The following is a 19,319-nucleotide window of genomic DNA, read 5'->3' on the forward strand; positions in this document are numbered from 1 at the left end:
GTATCTCATTGTGCTTTAGAAAAGATTATTTTAATTCTTAATTTAGGTAATTTCCTTTAGGCATATATTGTGTCCTGCGACAAGTACAGCTTCAGACCTAGTTTCTTTTGATAACATATATTCTTACAAACCCCACTTCTTTGTAATACCAGCATGCCTTTATTATTCATACTATGAAAAAAGAGGCAGTAACAGTGAGTAGATGGTAGGATGTAAACTATCTTCACACTCTTGTTTCCTCACTATACTTACTAAAGGGTGGGAAGATATAGAATCTATCATATATTGCATATTTCTCTGGGAGGCCTTTTTAAGGAATATTCAGGAACTACTTTTGGTGGCACATCCAGAAAGAAGACATAGAAGAATAAAAACCACCCAGGGTTACATGAATTCAAAGGTAAAGTAAGGACTTGACAAAGAGCAAAGCATGAGCCTGAGAAAAAAGCAGGCCCCCTGAGGTCCGCTGATGTTGTGCCCGTGTTTTTCCTCTCATCGAGCACTATGACAGGTGCACGGGGGAAGGTTGGTCACTCGAACAACTACGTTTGTTCAGATAATCACTGCCACTCAAGCCATAACACTGTAGTGGAAGATGGCAAGCTCAGATCAAGTGATACCTTTCCCCAGATCCTAAGCAATAATGATAGTAATTGAAACACTGTGCGTGGCACCCATGAATGGTAAAAGGGGATTTACTTACATCAATTAAATCTAAAAGTTATTGCTGTGATAATCATATCCAAGTAAAGGGTAGAAAGGGCACCATGGTGTGTCCAGAAACAGAATGCAGTGTCTGTTTATGCATATCGGGGAGGGAGTATGGGAATAAGTATTGAACGGGATAAAAAGTGGTCTGAACGTTCCCAAGGCCTTTCCATCACCTGGAGAGAGCTCCATTATTCATAATCCTAAAATGCATGGGCTGATAATTGCCTTAATCACCAGAGAAACGTGGCTGAGATGTACTGAAATAAGCCATAAAACTCATTACAAGATAACAAGATTCTATCTATTCTCCGAGGTCACACTAGAGTTCCATAAGGTCAAGGAGTTAATCGCCTCGTTCAGCAGAAACACCGTAGATAGTAAACTCTGTATGTGTGTGTTTGGGTGGGGGGAGGCGGTGCATGTAGTTTAAGCCTTTCTAGGTTCTCAGCCAATACACATGGTGACCAGATAGGTGAAAGGGAAGTGGATGATAGTCCATGAATAACCAATAATTTTGTGCTTTTTTTCTTCTTAACTTTTGGGGTGAACACTTCTTGTATGCTAGTAATTGTTAAATAGGCTTGTTTTGCAAAGTTAGCATTTCCCAGACTGACCCCCTTCCCACCTTACGATCTATTCAATTCTAATGACCTGCCCGTAGGTCAGCAGCGGTGCCAGGGCTGTGGCTCTAGACTTTGAGCAGACACGCTTCTTTCCCGTTTGTCTGATGAAGCACACCACAGACAGTTACACAGGAAGGAAGCAGGAAGCTTAGGTATCACCCTTCTCACTGCCTCGGGTTTCTGGAGGAGGGAACAAGGCCCAGGGAGGTGTAATGCTGTCTAACACCACACAGACTATTCATGGTATAGCAGGACCTGAGGCAGTCCCAGGTACCATTTCACTAAGACACCATGTTCTCTGATAGGCAACGCTGGAAGCAAATGTTCTTTCTTGAAGATGAAATCTCTGGATTCCCCAGTGATTCTAAAAACAATGCCCTCCTAAATTTGGGGGGTACATCCTCACAGGTGTGCTAGTCAAGAGGTGTGGACTTAGAGTCACATTGGTTCACTGTGGCGAGGGGCCATTGCTTCTCCTACATTGCTGAACCTCATTGGATGATGTTGGTCTGCATTTGTCTTCTCTTCTCTGCCAGACCTCTGCTCCAACATGGCTCCTCATTCTTTGCCAGAGCTTTTGAAAGTCCGGTCCAGCCTTCAGATTTCGACTTCCCTGGTTTCTCAGTAAAGACTATTTTACTATGAAAAACAGTAAAAATAACAAGACTGCTGAGAAGATGTTTGTGAAGATAAAATGAGATTATGTGCCTGGCTCACAGAAAGTTCTCAATAAACAGCCATCATCATCATCACCATCATCATCTATGTAAGAAGGGCTCTGTTGAGGGATATAAGAACAGTAATTTACTATTTCCCATTATTACTATGCCCTCCCCAGAGGAAATGAGCTTAAACTACATCAGAAAAAAAATACCAAATTTAAAAAAATTACTGGGAAATTCTGTTATATAATTTCAAGAAAATATCGAGAACCCTCTTGGCCTCCTTCTTCTTTAGGGGTTGGTAAACGAGTCATTGTTTGGAGACCGGGTGACTCCAGTGCCAGCTCCACGTGTTTTCTAGGCATTTACATACTATTAATCTTCAATAAGTTACATATAAATTTAATCTATTGACCAAGATTTCTAGTATTTTGCTCAGTTCTTTGTTTTTGGTGCATGTGGTTTACAAATATGTAGATACAAAAGACCAAGAATGCTGTCATTTTTAGTTGAGTGAACAACAAACCCTAGATCCTGACTTTTGCAACTACCGACTGTTCTCAAAAGTATTTTTTTTAAGTTTGCTTCATAAAAACAATTTAAATTAAGCTCCTCAAATATGCATTTGTTGAGGATTTACTTTGACAGATACTGTGTAGGTGGTTATTGCAGAATTAATCCTCAGTAAATGTTTTTAATAATCATTTGATTTTCATTTAACACACAGTAAGCACCACATAAATTCTAGTTGTGTATAGCTAGTCGAAAAACAAGTTGAATAAATACCAGTTATTAAAAACATTTATGGAGAATTAGCTACTCATTGTTATCTGCATTCAAATCAATTGCACATCTTCCATAGTAAACTTTAAGCAACATTCCCTGGCAGATGCTGTGGAATAAAGCTCATTCACCAGCATTGGTAGGATTCTTGGTCATACATTCAGCTCAGGACTAGTGCCTTTAAATCTTTGTCTCCTAGGCTGGGGATAAAAAGATCATAAAGGCCAGGCACAGTGGCTCACGCCTGTAATCCCAGCATTTTGAGAGACCGAGGCAGGTGGATCATGAGGTCAAGAGATAGAGACCATCCTGGCGAACATGGTGAAACCCCGTTTTTTACTAAAAATACAAAAATTAGCTGGGCATGGTGGCCCACGCCTGTACTCCCAGCTACTTGGGAGGCTGAGGCAGGAGAATCGCTTGAATGCGGGAGGCGGAGGCTGCAGTGAGCTGAGATCACGCCACTACACTACAGTCTGGAAACAATGTGAGACTCCGTCCCCGCCCCCACGACCCAAAAAAAGAAAAAAAAAAATATCATAAAAAGCAAAATGGATTCCACTCCGGGGGAAGCTTAGGTCAGCTCATCCGCTGTGCTATTACGAGGTCAGGGAACAGATAGATACAGGCCCAAACAGCCTGAGGTGGCCCCCAGCAGAGCTGCTCTTTGTCCTGGAAGCAGACACTCTCCCATCAGAGTATGCTTAGAATACAGACACAGGATTGAGAGCATGTCACTCGAGTTCTAGACTTATGAGTTAACAACTTGTGACCTTAAGAAAATGACAACCTTCCCAATATCCATGTCCTCTTGTGTAAAATGGAAATGTAAAAGAAGATTGGCCCCATAAGGCTTCTGTGAGGATCAAAGAGCCTAAGAATGGAGGTAAATGGCTATACACATGGAGCAGCACCTGAATAGAGACATGATCATTGCGTTTTTTTTCTATGAGAAAAGGCTTGAGATAACACTCACAGTTCCTGATGAGGCTTCCTTGGCAACCAGATATATTTACTGGGAAAATCGATGTACTCAGATTTCCAGTGGCCACAAACCAGAACAAAGCAAGGTGGTGCCCCAGGCCTTGTTCCCTTGGCCTGGGGCCCAGACCCCAGGTCATGCACAGCTGACAGAAGAACGAGAGGCTGCAGGGACCCAGGCTCACCTCCTGACATGCTCAACTCACTCTCACAGTTGATGTTTTTGGAAGCTTGCTGCTCAGCACTGTTGTCAAATACTTAGCAGCCCAACTTGGGGCAAGACAGCAGCTGGCTCACCCTACCTGTGGACAGAGGCAGAGCGGGTTCTGGAGTGGGTAGGGGGATTTGTCAGCATCTGGATTGTGACTGGTCCAGCATGCCCTCCCCTGCCTGTTGGGCAGCAGGACTTAGACCTGCTTTCTCAATGAAAACAAGCAAACCAATGAGAATAGACACAATAGGATTGCTCCACGCTGCAGCAGGGCAGGAATCTGAGCAAGTCGGGGCACTCCAGACCCTCCAATCAGGAAGTGCGCCCTGGCACAGGTGGCCATGAGTGGCGGTCACTCCGCCTTCAGAAAGCCACTTGGAATGCAACCTGCACAACTGCCTTCATCCTTTACCGCCCTGCCGGACTGCTGACTGGAGCAACCTTATTACCAATCTCCAAAACATCTCCATAAAACCCACAGATCACAGACTGTAGCATGAGTACAGCCACCCCGCTATTTGAGGAGCTGCTGCAATTTCTCCCAGGGACTGGGTGATGCAGGCTTCCTTCACCAGGTTCCCATGGGTGTGCCCTGTGTGGACCGCAGAGCCAGCTCCAGAAAGGAGAAGGCAGGAAAGAAGAGACTTCGGTCCCTGCTTTGTCATCTTCCTTTCTTAGGGATCTTTTTTTGAAGTTATCTTTTTTTTCCCTTCCTTTGTTCTTTCAGTCTCACATGTCTCCCTCCACCTGCTGTCTCTCTTAGCCTTCAGAAACAGATGTGGCCCACTGGAAAGACAACCTCACGGTCTTCCTTGCTTCCAGGGGAGGACTGACATCAGCCGGAGGGCCCTGGGGGAAGGGAAGGCTCAGGCCTCGCTGCCTGCAGCTGCGGAAGAAATCTCTGATGAATTTCAAAACCTGCCTTTGCTTTGCATGTGATCAACAGTCACAGTGGGGCCTCTGTGTTTTACTATATGAACAAGCTCAGAGGGAGGGAGAAATGCAGCCCCCTGGCTCTGCCTCTCCCCTGCCACAGTGGCTGAGTGGAGGGCAATCCTCATCTGTGCAAACTGTGAGATGTTTAGCAGGATGCAAAGCTGGAGCCAGCTTGCTGCTCCTACCCGAGTGCCTGGAGCTGAGAGTGTGGGGCACCTCTGCGTGTGGGGTCCTGGTGGAGCTTCCAGTATGAGAACACAGGTGGGGACCACACCAAAGCACCCCCTCAGAGGGCTCCCCCCACGGCCTCTTTTCTAGGCTGTCCTTTGGAGGAGTGGCTTTCGGAATGACAAGGATACATTGGTGATAATTGGGCTGGAAATTATATAATTTCATGCAAGTAAAATTCCTGTCTCAGGTTGTTACAGCCTCCAGCCTTATCAGGAAGGTGGGCAGGTGCTCATTGAAGGTGTTTGTTCAATATTTGTCGATTAAGCTCAACAATACCTTCTTCTCCATCAGCAACAATGTGACTGTCTCTTGGCTTCCCTGCCCGTCAGATGGAGAGTTCATTCATTGATTAATTCAACAGACAGCTCTCATGTGCACAGGACTGTAACCGGTGATGGTGGGAGAAGACAACCTTGTCCCTGTCCTCGGGGAGGTTTGGTGGGATCGTGGGGTTCATTTTTAAAGGCATAAAGTCAGAATCCTCTGGCAGCAGGAGAGGCAGGAAGAAAGGAGGTCGTCTGCCTTTTCTTTCAGTGGTTGAAGCCCCTTTCGCCTAAGGCTTCCTTTCCAGGCGCAGCCCTAGAATGTCAGGGAAAAGCCAGGTGACCCATCCACTCCCACCGCCAAAGGCAGGGCCGGTGTCCTTCTGTGTGTCCCAGGGAAGCCTGGGAGGAGGTGAGGGGACCTCACGGCCACAAGAACCGCAGTTGTATTGAAAAGCAACTCCTCCAGTCCCGACAGGTTTATTTTTCCGGGAGTCTCAGGGTTCCATCTAATGCAGAGCTTCTCAGAGTCCGGTCTCTGCCAATAGCAGTGTCATCACCCAGTCATATAGTTGGGTGTTTGTCCCTTCCAAATCTCATGCTGAAATGTGACCCCCAAGGTTGGAGGTGAGGCCTGGTGGGAGGTGTTGGGTAATGGGAGCGGATTCTTCGTGAGTGGCTTGATGGGGTCCTGGCAGTAATGAGTGAGTTCTGGCTCTGTTAGTTCGCATGAGATCTGGTTGTTAAAAAGGGCCTGGCACCTCCCACGCTTGCTCTTGTTCCCTCTCTCACCATGTGACACACCCACTCCCCTTGCCTTTTGCCATGAGTGGAAGCTCCCTGAGGCCTCACCAGAAGCTGGCATTGGAGCCACGCTACTTATATAGCCTGCAGAACTGTGAGCCAAATACACCTCTTTTCTTTATAAATTACCCAGTCTCAAGTATTCTTTTATAGCAATGCAAAATGGATTAATCCACCCAGCTACTCAGAAATGAAAAATCTCAGGCCACATGCAAATGTACTCAAACGGAAATGCTGGGCCTGGGGCTCGCACCTGTGTTTTACCAACCCCGCCCCCGCCACCCCGCCGGTCCTCAGGCACGCTGTAGCACACTGCTTCCCACATTTGGCTGCATGTTGGAATCACTCAGAGAGTTTTTAGAAACAGGAGTGCAGGATCCCATTCTCAAGGATTTTGAGGTGATGGGGTTGGGATACGACTTGAGTATGCGGGTTTTTCAAGTCTTCTGAAGTCATTCTTGTGTGCAGACAAAGTTGAGAACTACTGGCTTAGTATCTAAGAGCTTAGCTGTTAAGAAAAGGGGGGCTCCCATCCTTACCCTACACCAGAGCTATCCTTTGTGTTTTCTGGAATTCTTAGCAATTTCCAGACACTTGCTCCATCATCCAGGAGAAGATGCTAATTAGTAGCATTTAATCTGGTACCTTCCTCCTTCCTTTTTGGCGACACCTCAGAGAAAAACAGGAAACCTGAAAAAAGGCAAGGTCAGCAACAACCTCCAGGGCTTCCAGAAACACAGAGAAGTCTCTGGCTCGGTTGTTTCTGTGCAGGGGGCTGCTCTCAGCTGCTTTGCTGTAAAAGACACAGATGGGAGGCTGTGGGCTTGGCCTGCTGGTGAGCTGGGACCACAGCCCCTGCCGGGTCCATTCCCCACTCAGAAGTGGTAGAGAAAGGAGGGTGGACTGGCAGGGAGGACAATTGAGATCCCCTAGATGTTTAGCACATTGTTCTATCTGACTGTGGAAATTAATAAATATGCTCACTGGAATGAAAAGAAAAATCTCCTACCCAGCCAAGCTCTGTGTGAGGCAATGAAGGGAAAGGAAAAGTGCTGCTCAGAGAAATTCTAGTCTCCACTGGAAGACCCAGAGCAGCATAGAAGCAGTGCCTTTCTGAAGTGCTGGGACCAAATCGATTGGCCGTCTGGGCACCTGCCCTATCCCACCATTGAACCTGTGCCCTAGGTCCTGGGAGGGCCTCCTCCCTCGGCCCGGGAAGGAATGGGAGGGCAGATGAGGGACAGCCTAGACCAGCGGTCAGTTCCCCCTGCTTTTCCTTCATTTCCCTCAAATCCACCAGATCCTCATCTGCCATTTTCCTGGGCCTCAGTACTCCCACCAGCAAAGTGTTAGTGCCAGACCTCACGCTCTAGGGCATAGAGGAGACATGGGTAGGTAAAGGGAGAAGGCTTTGCATTCCAGTAGTGTTTTATGCAAGGGAAGAAAAGACCTCAGGAAACAAAGTGTAAGAGATTCGTCTCCATACCACCACCATCCCAGTTACTGGGGTGGCTGGAGAAAAGATTTTAAATCCACCCACGCGGTCCTTTAAAAAGACTTGCCTAAAAATACTGCACCTCTAGATGACCCCACTTCATTTCCCCACCTAAAAAGACACAGAAGCAACTCTCGCTTTCTTTTCCTTCCTGCGATGCAGCATGGGCTGTGAGGAGGCACTTCTGAATCCAGTGAATAACTGCAGGCACTGGGAACCATCCTCCCAACCACATGGATAGACTTGGGACTTGACATAGGTCCTTGAGAGATGCTAAGGAGAAGGAGTTGGAGGCTTGGCTACCTGTAGCCTGTGTCACAGATATACTGCAGCAGGTCACAGGAGGCAGAGCGCCTGCTGATGGGTTTTCCGGTTCCGGTTTGGACAAAGGAGGAGGGCGGGGCATAAGAGCTGGGGAGGAGGAGGAAGGGGCACTATCTCGTGCTTCCCCTGCGCCCTGAGCTCTGGCTTTTTCACCCTGGTTTTTCTTTTCTTGGAGGCCCAGAAGTCTTCAGAGAGGGTGTTTGAGACAGAGCTAGTCTAGGTCCAAGTTTGGAGTAGGTATGCAACTGTCACTATAAACACTTCCCAAGAAGATGACCCACTTCTGCAGAAAGCACTTGAATTGCACGTGGAATCTGCTCTTTTTATGTTTGACCGAGTCATCTGTGCTCTGTGAGCCACCGTGGTGGTCTGGCACTGTTGCTCAGCTCTCGGAGGCTGAGGAGTGTCCCTGGCTCTGGAACTGAGGGGGTTAACCAAGTGCTTCTCTGCATTGTTAGTGGGAGGAAGGCAGGCCTGGAGAAGGACAAGCCCTTCAGATGAAACCCTCTTTGAGCAGTTGAGCTGTTTCCACTTGTGGTTTTACAATGGCCCTATAAAGACCAGCCAAAAAAAAAAAAAAAACATCGAAATGGGTCAGGTGAGGGGACCCTTGAGTGGAGGCCCAGCATCAAGCACTGGCCCAGTCTGAGAGTTAGCTGCTGCCTAGGGTTCTGAGCCCTTTGGAGAGGAAAGCATCTGAGGCCAGCCTTCGATTTGGGAAAGGTCAGTGGGGAATTCCATGGCAGAAGAACTATGCCATGCAGGAAGGGAGAAAAACAAGGCAAGCTTTCCCTGGTGTGGAAGAATAAAGAGCAGAGGGTGGACTAGTGTTTTTAATGAAACATGTCAGCAGGTAGCTGCTCGCAAAGGGCCAGCCTCTTCTGCGAAGTTTTTGTTGATGGTCTCCACCAATTCCAGTTTGTTTTTCCTTTGTATTGTTATTAGCACCAAACTAGAAGACACTTCTCCTCTGTCTCCTCAGAACACCCCATGCCTACCTCTGTCTTGTCAATAGGATGCTATATTACAGCTCAGCACCTACTTATCTGTGTGCCTTGCCAGGATATAAGGAGGCAGGCATCATATCTCTTATCGCTGGAATCCCAGCACTATCTCAGCATATCACAGTAGTGTGTATAGACCCACAATCTCTTATCTGCAAATTCCACATTCACAAAGGTCTGGAAACCTCGAGCTTTCTTACAACTCATTTTGCAGAAAACCCTGGGCTAGATGTTGTCAGGGTTGCAAAGTCAAAATGTAGGAGCAGAGTGGAAACAGCAGACTCAAATACATGGCAAAACAGAACAGAACCACAGGGCAAGGCAGGCAGCAAGCTGTTGAGTATGAGGGGAAGAGTGAGATGTGAGTGACACATTCTGAGGTGAGCTCTGAAGAGACCTGAGGGGCCAGGTGGCACTTAAGCTGGGTTTCAATTGTAGATAAGGTTTGCCAAGATAAAGGGGTGGGGTGGGGAGATAATCGTGGGACCACATGGTTTTCTACTTCCCTAACTTTTTATGGGCATATTGCTCTCTTTCCGTTAAGTTTTCAGTCTCTCCCAGGGCTAGGATCTTAGTCCCATTTCTTCCATTCTGTCCACCGTACACAGAAAATGCAGTCATCTCTCAGAATTCTCCTATTCAATAAGAAATTATTCTGGGACTTACACATAGAATGTGCTTGAGAAGATTTTCTTGAATGAATGAGAACTTAAGGGCCTGTAATTTGTTTTCATTCATAAACTTTATTTTTGGAGCAGTTTTAGGTTCCAGTAAAATAAGGGGAAAATACAGAGCATTCCCATAGACCCCTTTTCCCACTGCCCCAGCCTCCCCAACTGTTAACATTCCACACCCACGTGGTGCAGCTCTTACATTCGTGAGCCTACATGGACACGGCACTATGCTGATGTCCTCGCATTCTCTCTTATTCAAGAGTAATAGAGGACGCAGACGAGGACGGCATGCCTTGCTCTGATTCAGCGACCTCTCTTTCCTCCCCCGACTTAGAGGTTCCCGGTCTGCAGAGAAACTTGCCCAGATGCAAAGCCACAGAGCAGAGACAGCAGAATCAGAAGCTTTAAAAGGCGTAAGCGGCCGGACGCGGTGGCTCACGCCTGTAATTCCAGCACTTTGGGAGGCCAAGGTGGGCGGATCACCAGAGGTCAGGAGTTAGAGAACAGCCTGGACAGCATGGCAAAACCCTGTCTCTAATAAAAATACAAAAAATTAGCTGGGCATGGTGGCAGGCACCTGTAATCCCAGCTCCTCGGTAGGCTGAGGCACGAGAATCGCTTGAACCAGGGCATCAGAGGTTGGCAGTGAGCTGATATCGCACCACTGCTCTCCAGCCTGGGTGACAGAGTGAGACTCCAAAACGAAAAAAAAAATAGATGTAAGCACTGAGAAGGCAGAGAGAGCATCCCTGTGCAATAGAGGAAGACATGTAGGTGTAGATACTAAAGACAGAAAAGACCTCTGGTATCAGTTCCCTCCCTCAGGGTCCAGAGCAGGGGAAGTATTCAAGCAACTGCTGCCTCTGATGTCTCATTGGCGGACCACAGTCAAAATCACACATTTTTCACCAGCTCCCAGGGCAGCTGAGGCCAAGTGATCTCTTCTCCCACGAGTGTGGCCTCAAGAACAGAGGCACTGACACCACAGACCCTTAAAGTGTTTTGCTCTTTACAGTTTGCAAAGCACATTTAAAGTATCGTTGCAGCCTCACCACATCCTAGTGTGCAGGGTGCTTCAGGGTCCTCCTATCTCACAGGTGAGAGAGCTGCAGGGAGCAAGGGGATGGCCCTTCATCACACTGGGTGAGGGAGTTGAGCCAGACCCTGTATGCTGAGCCCTCAGCCCAGGCTTTCTATAGGGCATGGTGGCCGGGCCATCGACTTCAAGGTCCTCTGGCCACTGCTTGTGATAATACCAACTCAATTGTATTTAGTTTTACATTCATAATGAGAGAAAAAGTAGTCATCCTTCTGAAGTACGGTGTTTTAATTTATATATAGCAAGAAACATTTCTGAGTCAAATACCGTTAGGAAAAGTTTCAGCATAGATCTTTATCTCGAACCCTCTCCAAGTCTTTAACATACCAATGTGATCGGGATGCAATATTTGACCGTAATTCCGTTTCTGGCAGAGCATCTTGGTTGGAAATCTCTTTGGGGGATGCAGCAACAGAATCGGGGGACACGTGGCTGCTTTTCTCTCCAGGGCTCAGCTCTGAGCTGTCCTCCACGGAGGGTCTCAGAGGAGCTTGGAGGAGGAAAGATGGAAAACTGAAACCTTTAAGAAGAGTCTAAAAGGAACTGAGTTATTCAGGCATAAGAAGACGAAGACACTGGCAGGACCCTGAAGCCAATTTTCCAATATGTGAGCACGTGAAGGATCCGCTACATAGCGTGGTGGGTGAGCGGCTGTCCTTGCAAGTAGAATGCTCAGAGCCTGGCTTCCCTGCAGCCAACAGAACCGAATCAGTCGGCCACAAGGAGCTTGCTGCATGAAGACAGGGAGCCTCTGTGGCCAGGAGCCGGGCAAGGCAGGGACTCAGTATCTCAGGGTTCTCAAAGTGTCCCGTAGGACTCGGGTGGGCCAGTTTGCATCCTGTATTGAGGCAGGGGACTGAACACAATGACCCATTCAGGTGGTTTTTGGCCTCAGGGTGCTGCAATAATGAGGTTTTCTGTAGAAGCAGGTCTGAAAGACAGATGCTGCAGGATGAAGAGGGGGATGGAGACCTTGGGTGAATTCATTCACACCCAAACCAGGAGGGCTGAGGGGATGAGGGTGAGGGAGGGAGAGAGGAGGAAGACTCAGAGCAGAGTCATTTGAAAGAGCCCGGAAGCCACCAGGTGGAAAATCACCCTGCGGGGAGCTGACCTTCCTCCCTCCTCCCGAGAGGCACCAGCCGGGGCTGACCCTGGGTCCCATCTCTGTGGCCTGTGAGAAAAGAGGTGAAAAGCGGCTCCTCATGCCTCGAAACCTTGCTGCCCACATCTGAGGGCTGGCCTTGATCTCTGGGTCTGTGCACCCCTCCCCCCTTATTCCTTCCTGACCTTTCATCCATGAAGCGGGGACAGAGGGTGTGGGGCTAGGGTGGTGAACAGGGATGGAGGAGGCAAAGAAACAAAAGGAAAATCACGAAGGGAGACTGGGCCCTGGGGATAGGCTACTTGCAAAATCCTGAGTTTCATTAAATATAGAAAGGTAGGATGAAAAAATAATATTCACTCATTGTTACAGTTTCAAAGTCGGAAGCTGGCCTTGATTTCAAAGAACTTGTGTGTAATGTGATGCATGGCTTTCTCTTCTGTCTCTTTTTATAGGTAAGTGACATTTCATTCTGCTCATCCCCAAGGCAAAGTTGGATGTTTTTAAAGTGGAAAAAAAAATGAACGGAAAAAGAAACGGGGAAGGTGGGAAGAGGTGGAAATGGAAGGGCACAGGTAGGTGCATACTCAATTCTTCATCTTTTGCACAGACTGGTGGGGGGGGTCTTCCCCCCAGATTCGGTGGAGATTCCTTTCCTCAGGACGGAAGGTCCAGGTGGTGACTGTGGCTTTTGAGATGATGATGGCTTTGCTCTTTGAAAGGGGTTTGTCCTGTGACACAATGGCCAGCACTTTTGCTAGAGGTCTTTCCTGGGTGAAGTTCCAAGTCAGAAAGGATTTGAGGTTTTGCACGCTAATGCTATGTGTCAGCGACATTGCTGTGAGTAGGGCCTAGAGGAAGTAGGGAAAAGTGTTCTGGAGAGGCAGGATTAAAACATTCCAGGAAGGAAAATCAAGAACAAGGAAGAACGTCATTCCTGACATGATCAGGCAGTAAATGGCATGGAAATTTCTGGACAGAAAGGAGGTTTGTGGGAAAACTGAGATCTTGTATATTAAGAAATTTTTACTTAATTTTAAGGTCTATCCAACTACTGTCAATGTATTTTTCTATTCCTGCCTGGTCGCCGAGGCTGAAACATCACTTACTTTCTCTTTAGCATGAGGCAGGGTAGCTTTCTAAAAGAGCTAGGGGCTGGTTTGTCATTGTAGTCACTGTACCTTTTCTTGGTCAGTCAAGAAAGGCGTTTTGAAGTTCCAGGCTAGTTTTGGCTTTCTACTGCTCTTAAATATAATTGCTTTCTCCTAAGAGTAGAGTGAAAATGCTCTTTTTTTTCCCCCTGTGAGTTGCCAACAATCCACTGATATAATTGACTGATGGCTCTGTCCCACATGTATTTGTTATTTTCTTTGCGAGAGAGAGAAACATAAAACATTCTATTTAACAGTCTATAAATCCAGACTGGAAACATAAAACTCAATTCAATAAAAATATCGAGCATACTCAGTCTTATCTTATGTCCAATTAAAAGAGATTAACAGAATGAAGTGGGGGCTGGGTTAACAGAAAGGGGAAAAAGACAAAAACAATTTCAACTTCAACACTATGTCTAAGGTCTCAGAGGAAATGCTCTCGCAAACACGAGAGAAATCTATAGGCTTCGGAAATCTTCGAAAGAGACAAAAATACTAGAACTTGTTTTTGAAAGTGTATAATTCTATTTCTATCATTTGAATACACAGATGTTCTTTAAATCTTCTTTCTCTTGCTTTTAACAAAGAGGGGAGATAAAAGAAAACTCAAAACCCAGCTTCCCCCTCTAAATTAGGAAAAGTGTCACCATATGTTGAAAATCACAAAGCATCTTTTTTCATGATGCCATGTCCCCGTCCTGTGGTCTTTCATTTCCTCCGAAGACACTGTGACTCATGTCACATTTTCACGGCTGCAGACACACCTGGGAATTCTTCTTGGTATTTGCCCTGCATAATGGGGAAAATTAAGCTGCCACGTATCTGGCTCCTAGCCTGAGCAAGGGCTTTACACCACCCCCACCCTGCTTTGAAAGGGAAGACAATCTGAAACCAGGAAGCACTCCTAGAAACTGCCCAACATGGTAATAAGAAGGTGGGTTCTCAGCCACGTGGCTTCCTGCAGTCCCTCTGCCACAGCCAAGGCCTGTGGATCAAGGTTGATGGAGTCACTGATTTAGCGGGAACATTCATGTGTTTTTGAGTGTGTTCACAGAAGAAGGGCTGCAACATAATCGCTTCTTGGTCTTGAGGTCCTCCCTTTTCTGCATAGCGTAGGCATTGCATGGATGAAAAGAGACGGCCTTCCCTCCTGGCTCCCTGTGGACCTCAGAACTTGCCTTGTCAGCTTGGGGCGGGAAACGCTGAGGGGCCCAGCTTATTGTGATGGATGAAGGCAGTCCCTCAGAATTTCCTATTAATAAGGAGGTAATAGAGTATATGTTAATTTTACAAGAACATTTTCCACAGAGCATATAAGTACATGGGATATATTTGAATAGTTTTAATACGCTATGATTCTCAGAACCATGGGAATGAAATTCTATTTGCACCTACCTAATAAACAACACATTCCCCAGCACTACTGGGCCCTGGTGGAATAAGAGGACAAAGGTGTAGTGTTTACAGGCACACCCCCCCAACACACAAACACTGGCACGTGCTCACACACACATTCATATTCCTACATGCATACTCACAGAGCTGTGATTTTGCCTTTGAAAGGTGACAAGGAGCAAAGACATTTTTCAGAACCAGATCTGGCCTCTCAGTGTTGTTTCCCAAGATATATGTGTCCTGTTTCATCACCCTCATCGCTCACCAAACGCCTGGCCCCGTCGCTGTGTTTAACTTCACAGCTTGGCTGCCGAATGCGCCAGGCTCTTCATTTGCTTGGAATCCATCGATCTGACCATCTCCCTAGCGCCAGTGCCCCAGGTTGGCACAGTTAATCATCTTGGGTCCAGCATTGATCTCTCTCACTCCATTCCTCCCTCTGCCTCTGGTCCTGAGGCCTTCCTTGACCTCTCTGTCTGTCTGCAGCACGGGCCAGGCCACTGAGAGGGTTTCTGCTTCTCAGCTCTGGTTCTCTAGCTTTGAGGGAGCAGCAGTGAGTGCGAGGGGGACTGTGTGCACCGCTTCTAGCAGAGATGGAAACAAAGAACTCTGTGGTCTTCAACAGCAAGTCACGCCCTTGGCAGCCCTGGCAAAGCCGGCTTTGAGGATTGCTGGGGTTCCCACTCTCTCTTTGGACAAGGATGTTTTTGTTACCTTTTTTTTCTTTTTTAGCTAAGGCTTACCAAGTGTCAGACGTCTTACTAAACAATACACACACACACACACACAGATTTCTTATTTTCAAAGTAATTCTATGATACTGGTTTTATCATCCTCTTCTTACAAACAAGAAAATCCAGGCTTAAAGCGATGAGATAATTTGCCCAAGGTCACATGACCTTGAAGCTTGAATTAGAGCTTGTGTCTATCTGACTACAGTATTTGTGCACTTAACTGCTTTGGGATGAAAATTCTATCCCAAAAGAGCAGAAGGTGACAGGAAAGGAAAGTCTTTGGACCACCCTGGGCTCGCTCCCCTCTAGCTGTGCAGAGCAACCAAATTCTTGACTGCTAGGCCTCTCTGGACAGGGCTCCAGTGCAGTCAGCACAGGGAGGTGACAAAGAGCTGGGCCCAGATTTAGAAGAACCCAGTTTGAGGCCTGCATCTGTTACCAATTTGCTGTGTGCCCTTGGGCAATTTATTAAGTTCTCTGAACCTCTCAACATGGGACAGAAGCATGGTAGTGTAATACTGCATAAGCTTAACCAGAGACCAAGTACCTATAAAAGGATGCTCTGACAATATTTAATAATTATCATTACTTGAAAAATCCCCTCTCACCATAGCCTTCCAAATTTCTGAATCTAGTTCTTGATTTTTCTAATGAGGTCTAGAATTTTTGCCAATACAAGGAACAGTTCTTGGCAGCTTTCTGCATCTTCACTTCCTTTCAATACCAGGCCTAGTGGAGAGCAAAATTAGCCTGCCAATCACTCAGAGGCGTATGGGCCCCAGGAAATTAAATTCCCCCTCTCTCCAGCTGTCTATCCCCAGTGCTTGGTACCAAATGAACACACGCCATACGTTGCGGTTCCCGTGTCTTCTTCCTATATGTTAATTTGATAATTTTAGTAAAATAAACCAAGTAGATTTGAGATGTAGTTCATTATCCCCAAAGTCAAGAGATTATAGAATGCCATGAGTCAGAAGGGGGCCACTGCTCTCTTCCATTGTTTTTTTTTTTTAGATTTTAATATTTCCTTTTCCCGGCAACATTTAAAAGCCACTCTTTTACATCTGTTGCCATCCTTTAATGACAGACAGAATAAAGGGACGATTGTTACTCACAGAAGCTAAACAAAGGGACTACGATCACTTGGCACATCCTCGTGTGTGGCTGACTTTGAACTCCTGGAGCCCATATCTTCCACGCTTCTGCTGGGCACCGGAGACAGAACCCACGGAACTGCTTCCTGCAGCCACGGATGGGTACCCACCAAGCCTTGGGGAGAACCGTGCTCTAAATGCCATCTGTGTTTGCCAGTGGCATTCACGCGTCCCCTCCTGTCCCGCAGAGAAATTAAGAAGGGATCCCCTCTCAAGGCTGACACCTGGAGACAGCGGCTTCCTCTTACCCATCCTTCCCACGCCTCATCTCTGGAGTGAGTTATCTTAATCCTGACATTTGCCCAGCCATTCAGAATGTAAACCTTTTTGTACTACAGGGTAACAAATATTTTGGGTAAACAGTGATTGCATTGATGTGGAAAGCCAAGTACAGATCCCTGGCAAGTGAAGGATAAAGAGCTTTGTCCATACTGTTTGGTCACTGTTATGAGCTGAACAGGGTCTTTCCAAAATTCACATGTTGAAGTCCTGACCTCCAGTAATTCAGAAGGTGACTGTACTGGGAGATACTTAAAGAGGTGATTAGGGCAAAAAGAGGTCATATGGCTAGGACCGAATCCAATATGACGAATGTCCTTATAGAAAGCGATTGGGACACAGCACACAGGGAGGAGAGTTCATGTGAAGACCGAGGAGAGATGCCTAAGAGGAAACTGACACTGCTGACACATTGATCTTGAACTTCTAACCTGCAGAGTGTGAGGAAATAAATTTCTGTTGTCTAAGCTACCCAGTCTATGGTATTTTATTATGGCAGCTCTAGCAAACTAACAAAGTCACAAAATGCATTCATCTAGACTCAGTCCCAATGTCTGGGAACAAGCAGAACTGGCCGTGGGCCACGGAAAAGAGGCAGGCTTGTGAGACAAATTCCCACCCCACCGTATTTTGCCTGACTTTTGTCAAGTTCCCATGTTGATCCCCAGTTTCCTTATCTGTACAATGGGTATGATATATATCTCATTGCTGTTTTGAAAATTAATTGAGATAAGGAATGATAAATATTTTAAGACACACATTGCTCGATATCCAGTTTTGCTGACTCAATTTCTCTTAATGGTCATAGGAATAAAAATACACAGTAAATGTGATGTTGTAATGTGTGGTATATATTAGGCTACATATTCACTAAAGTCACTGCATCAGTCTGTTGTATTTTTTTCTTCTGGTAATTGGAGACAACACATCTATTCTGAGGATTCAGTGCCCAGGGCTATTGAATTCCTCAACCCATGGTCAAGTGACTGAGTGAGGCCAGCCCTTCACCCTTCACCCTGCCTATCACTCCTTAGCCTTACTGCTGTGGGAGAAGCAGTGCCATAGAATATGGCTCATGAGACGTCCACACCCTGCCCCTCGCCCTGCCTCCTGTCTTATAATTGCCAGAGGGTTCCTTTATTTCCATGAAACTTAACGGTTACAAACAGCTACGGCCAGACTCATGGATTCACTTCTAATGACTAGCTTCACTGAGGAGGAGATCATTGACCATAATATACCACAAATGCACAAGGCGTTGCGAGGGCAGGAGACCACCTGACTGCCCCCAGCCTGGCCTACCCCATTGGAGCCATGGCTATAACCACCCCTCACAGAACAGAGGATCCCAGAATGAAGAGACATACTCGACAAACACATCCATTTCTGACATCCTGAGATGGGAGATGTCTATGATCTCTGGGCAGAGGTTGACTGAAAGCCAAGTAGCCCTGGATGACATTCCCAGAGTCCCCGACCCACAACAGAGTCCTCAGCCTCTCTGGTCCACAAATGGATAAGATCAGTGCAACAGAGACGGCCAGGGTCCTGGTGAAGGACTCACAAAGCTGCACTCACTAAAGGCTGGTGACACACTACCATTCCAGTGGGATGACTTACCAGGGATGAGGGCATTCTTTTCCAGCTGTGGCTGGGATCAACATTTCTGGAAGCTGAGCTATTGATCTGTGGCTGGGTGAGTAAAGATCCAGGTCTCACATCTGAGCGATTCAGCCCCATGCATTGGGGTCTGGGGCCATGCAATGTTCTCTAAGGAACTGACTTGGAGGCCTAGGGGACCCTAGCAGAGGGGGAGTGCTTTGGCTGGCCCTTTGCTCCATGCCATGGCCTTGGTCCTCACAATTATGCTGCAAGGAAGTAAGTGGGTTTCAGGGCTGGCTTATTGGATCTTGCCATCCCACCTCTGTGCCCTACCTGGGATTCCTTCATTTAAAAGCTTCCTTTTCCCTTAAAGAGGAGGACCCCAATTCTGGGCAGAATCTACAAAGCCTGTGGATCCTGGCCTCTGCTTGCTCTCTAACTCTGCTCTTCTGTGGGTTGTTCTTGTTCCAGCCACCTGGGCTTTGCCGTAGTCCTTACTCCTTCTGCCTAGAAAGCACTTCTGATCCCTCTGTTACTGGGTGACCCTCAGTACCCTTAATAATTCTAACCGAAGACCCTTCCTTGGGAAAGCCTTCCTGATCCCCAGGCTGGGTGCTCACCCTTGAATCCACCCTTTTTCTTCCATGCATTTGTTTTGCTTTGTATGTAAGCATTCATTGGTGCTCTGATTCCAGCTCCCCAGTAGGGGAGCAGCCCCATGACAGCAGGTGATACACCTTCTTTTGCCCCCAGTGAGCTTCCCGGAACCTGGAACCATGTGAGTACTAATCCTGGTCATGGAGGGACCCAGAGAAAGTTTCCTGCCTTACAGCAGTGAGCAAGTGTTCAGCCTCATGCTTCTGTCAACAGGAATAGCCCAGGAGTGAAACGTCCCTGAGCAGACCTTGAGACTTTGAGGGCTTCTCACCCTGATCTCACCTTAGAACCACCCAGGAACTTTTAAACCCATGGACGCCCTTCCCACATGCCTGAGATTCCAACTCAAACAGCCTGGGTGGGCCTGGGCATCCGCAGGTGTCTACTCTGTGCTGCCAGGATTGGGACCCACTGCCTGGAGACACCCTCTCTTCCCAC

The 19,319-nt window shown here is 47.1% G+C and overlaps 1 protein-coding gene across 7 annotated transcripts in view; it reads left to right on the forward strand.

Moving 5' to 3' along the window:
• The window catches only part of NTM (neurotrimin), a 965,686-nt gene that overhangs the window by 278,235 nt on the left and 668,132 nt on the right, over positions 1-19,319 (forward strand). For 3 of the 7 annotated variants that reach the window (XM_055095115.2, XM_055095116.2, XM_055095118.2), the window contains exon 2: positions 12,362-12,481. The exons of the other annotated variants lie outside the window; for them this stretch is intronic. In XM_055095115.2, the coding sequence (XP_054951090.1) occupies positions 12,427-12,481 (55 nt within the window). In that variant the 5' untranslated portion in view covers positions 12,362-12,426. The remainder of the gene's footprint in view (positions 1-12,361; positions 12,482-19,319) is intronic. 7 annotated transcript variants of the gene reach the window in all.

Source organism: Pan paniscus, chromosome 9 (assembly GCF_029289425.2).
Source record: "Pan paniscus chromosome 9, NHGRI_mPanPan1-v2.0_pri, whole genome shotgun sequence".
NCBI classification, from domain to species: domain Eukaryota; kingdom Metazoa; phylum Chordata; class Mammalia; order Primates; family Hominidae; genus Pan; species Pan paniscus.